Source organism: Microtus ochrogaster, chromosome 5 (genome assembly GCF_000317375.1).
Source record: "Microtus ochrogaster isolate Prairie Vole_2 chromosome 5, MicOch1.0, whole genome shotgun sequence".
In the NCBI taxonomy this organism is placed as follows: domain Eukaryota; kingdom Metazoa; phylum Chordata; class Mammalia; order Rodentia; family Cricetidae; genus Microtus; species Microtus ochrogaster.
In genome coordinates, this window is record NC_022012.1 from 86,771,952 (window position 1) to 86,776,067 (window position 4,116).

Below are 4,116 nucleotides of genomic sequence, written 5' to 3' on the forward strand. Positions count from 1 at the left end.
CTGGACATTTTTCTTTTGTCACTTCTTTTCCTCATTCAGTGACTTTTAAATTCTATTAAAGAATACTAAGTGTGGGGCTAGAAGGATGGCTTAGCAGCTCAGATACTTACTGCTCTTCTAGAGGACCAGAGTTTGGTCCCCAGAACCCATATCAGTGGCGCTATCCCACCTCCAAGGGACCCTGGGTTCTCTTTAGGCCTCCAAAAGAACCCACAAACATGTGGCATTCGCTCCCCAGACAAATACATACACAGAGGTAAAAATGAACATCTTTTTTGGAAAGTAGTTAGAGGGTGGAACGGATATGAACTCTTGGGCTGAGTAGGACACGTGGTTACAACCTGCACTTCCTCATGCAACTCCCCTTTTCCTCCATAGGTGTTTGGGTTTATGGCGAGTCTGGTGTTCCTAATTGACTTTGTCGTCATGCTGCATGAGAGACGGCAGGAGAGCCAGCTGAGAAAACCTGAGAACAACGCCAGGGCTGAAGCCCTCACTGAGCCGCTGAATGCTTAAAGCTGGAGCAGGTGCTGCGGACCAGAAGAGAGCGTCTTCCATGTGACTAGTGTTATGTGTGCTCCTCCTTTGGAGAGAAGGGAAGGACAGGAGGGCAGCTTCTCAGTGCTGGACTGAGTGGCAGCCCCTCCAGTTAGCTCAGAGGGTTTTTAATAACGGTTGGAACTCGTTTCAAATGGAGGAGGTTTGTTATTTGTTTATTTTTAAAGACAGGACTGTTGTCTTTGAATTGCATGTCTGTCATTTGCTACAGGTCAGCCCTCACCAGGCCTGGCTTCCAGACCGTGTGTTCTCCGTCCTTTCAGGAACTCTTGCATTTTAAAATCATTCGCTTTGCTCTTAGTTTTTGGTAGTTAAGTTCTGTTCTGATGTTGGAGATTTAATTTGTATTTAAGTTGTTGGTATGGGCGTCTTTCCTTAATATATGATCCTTGTATTTACTGTATCTTGTTCAACTGTACGTTATGTGCTAACCTTTCAAGGCAGTTATTCTGAATTCTTTCTGATCCATGCATTGCCTAACAGAAAACGCGCGGGCTGCTGGTGTTTTATGTGTACAAAAGCAACAGTGTCAAAGCCTTGTGCTTTTTAGATTGCACTCTGGTTGTTGAAATTAAGTTTAAAAGAAAAAAAAAGATTGTTATGGAATGCAGAAAAACTGAAGAAATTGATACTACATCTAGAGACCAAAGATAGAGTAAACTCTTTGTCCTGTACAGTGGATGTAACTATACAGACAGGCTGGACCACTGGGGAGAGATGTGAAGGGTCATGCTGTGCACACACGGAAACAGTTGACGGTGTCTGTGCTGTGTGCACACGGAAACAGCTGATGGTGTTCATTCTGTGAGCTGGACACTGGGTCCCCTCCTGGCAGATGGTCATTTCTTCTCTAGTGAGCACCACTCTGCAGGCTTCTCTTAGAGTCCTGGGCTGGGTTTGTTCACTAACCCGAGATGCCTTTTCTGACTTTCTAGATGGTCCCTGTGCTGCGTCACCATCTGCCAAGGGAGCCGTCACTCTTGCTCTTTTCCTTCTCACTCAGATTCACTGTCAACTCTCTCCAGGCCGTCCAGACTCTTGTGCCCTTCTTATCACCAAAAGTCCGAGGTAGGAACCCCTGCTGGTGAATATTGTTGGTGATGCTGGAAGCCACAGGCTGCTCCTGACACTTTGGAAGGGTTGCTTGTTGCTGTAGGGGTACCTTAGAGCCACTGGGGCACCTTTGTGCCCAAAGGGGACCTTTCTTATCTTCCTTCTGGGGTTTGACTGAGACTCAAGTATGTCAAGGCCTTCTGTGCCCTGGTGGAGGTTTCCCAGGCTGGGGTTTCTTCCTGAAGACATGTGATCATGTTCCCAGGGATTTACTGTAAAGTTCCCCTCCTTTTTGGTTTCCTGTCTGCCACTGTGTGTGTTCGATGATTTTGGTCACAAGCGTACAGCAGTTGTAGTTCTCAGACGGGGATGAATCTGGGCACACAGCTTCTGCTTTCTTACTCACTGCCTGATCTGCTGGCATCATACTTTCTTGATCATGAAACCAATCATGGATGTTGGCCTGCCATCTAAGAGAAGGGGGAGTAGGTTCTTGAAACCAAGAATAAAATAATTCTAAAGGAACCAGTTTATAGCAGACAGTTTTAGAATTTCACATCAGGCTATGCTGTAGTCACTGGAAATACTGTCCAGACCTATGGAGAACTAACAGCAAATGAAGGCAATGTTAGTATTACAAACTGTTAGTCAGCTGTCTGCTACTGTAACAAAATACCTGAGACATTCAACTTAGAAGAAGCGTTAGGGCTGGAGAGATGGCTCCGAGGTTACAAGTGCTTACTTCTCTGCAGAGGACCTGAGTTCTCTCCAGCACGCACATGGGATGACTCATGAGTGCCTTATACTGCCAGGGATCCAGTGTCTTTGGTCTCTGGCATCCAGACATACATGGCATCCATTCACACATATATACATAAATTAAAGTAAATATTAAAAGTTGAAAAGAAAAAGAAAAAGGAGAGTTATCTTGGTTTGTGGTTTTGTAGGCTTCAGCACATGGTCAGTCTGTTGTCTTAGACGGCGGCGCATCATGGCGGGGGTCTGTGGTAGAGCATCCAGGAAGCAAGGAAAGAGTGAGCGTTTCTTGAGATCCCGTTCCCTTTGGAGGGTACGCCCCCACTGACCCAGGACCTCACGCTAGGCCCTGCCTCTAAAGGTTTCTGACACCTCTCGACAGTGCCATCCCAGAGAACTGGCCTCTGATACCCAGGGCCTGGGGACAACTCACCTCATCAGTGCCCCTCTCTGCCCATGTTTGGCTTCTTCAGGAGGAACAGACACTCTCTCTGGCCTGTCTTCAGGAGGGACAGACACTCTCTCTGGCCTGTGTCCACACATGCAGCAACTTAGCATCCAGTTGTTTACCGTAGGTTTGCTCTGAGATGCCGCGGCTGAGGGCTTCCTCGGCTACTCCTTTCTTTCCTTTTAAGATAATTTGGTCACTTGTATCTGTTGTCACTCTTGGAACTTTCTCTTTTGGAGGACCTGTGACTGCTTGGCTTCTGCCTTCCCTGGGGGGAGATGGGGTTAAAGACTGTGGCACGAATAAGCTCAAGAGCTGGGACCAGAGGTCGCCAAGCAGAAAAGACGTCTTCATTAACAGCTGTGGCAAATTTGATTTGCTGTATTTTATACAAATTGTTTGGAATGGTTTTTAAGACTTAGAAGGGAAATATACTACAGCACAAGACTTTTATAATTACTATACTTAAATTATGCTTTATGTGGGGACCGGGAAATGTATTTTTACATTGCTTATATCCAATCACTTTTGTATTTGTTGATTTAAGCCCATGGGTCTTTTTTTTTTATCCCTATTAATACCAACTTTTATAATCTTTTAAAATAAATCCTCTTAATTTCAGTGTTGATGTCTTCACAGTTGTTCAGTGCAGAGACTTGTTTATAAGCCCTTATTTGAGGGGCAGCCGTCCTCCGTGGGTGTGTGGTTGGTGGAGTCTGGAGGAACAGACCTGCTCCCTATCTGTGGAGGGCATATTTAAACAGCATGTTTGTCAGCCGGTCAGCACAGGGGGCCTTTAGCGCCAGCACTTGGGGCTGAGGCAGGAGGATCACCGGCTTCAGGCTAACCTGGCCTACAGGGCAATGAAAATGTTCTTAGGACCAGCTGTGGTGGAAGAGATCTCTGTAAGTTCAAGGCCAATGTGAGTTACAGAGTGAATTCCAGGTCAGCCACATAAACAAATGAAAACAAAAATATTTTTTAGGGCATCACATGGGATGACTGAATGGCTTTAAATCCCTTTGCCTCCTGTTTCTTCTTTCTATTCCTTTCTCCTCTCCTTTCTGTTTTTTTTTGTTGTTGTTATTGTTATTGTTTTTTGAGATAGGGTCTCATGTAGCCCAGGCTGGCTTCAAACCCACTATGTGGATGAGAATGACTTTGAACTCCTGATCCTTCTGTCTTCACTTCCCAGATTCTGGTATTATAGATGTGTGCTCCTCCACCTAAGTAATTTAAAGAAGCAAGTTTGGACTCTGCTTCACATTCTAGATGTGACTCAGTGCTATAGACAGATAGAT

At 45.5% G+C, this 4,116-nt stretch overlaps 1 protein-coding gene across 1 annotated transcript in view; it reads left to right on the top strand.

Annotated features, from left to right (window-relative positions):
- Cmtm6 (CKLF like MARVEL transmembrane domain containing 6) overlaps window positions 1-3,862 on the top strand; it is a 24,889-nt gene extending 21,027 nt beyond the window's left edge. The window contains exon 4 of the mRNA XM_005348047.3: window positions 379-3,862. Within this exon, the coding sequence (XP_005348104.1) occupies window positions 379-516 (138 nt within the window). The 3' untranslated portion in view covers window positions 517-3,862. The remainder of the gene's footprint in view (window positions 1-378) is intronic.
- The last annotated feature ends 254 nt before the right edge of the window (window positions 3,863-4,116 follow it).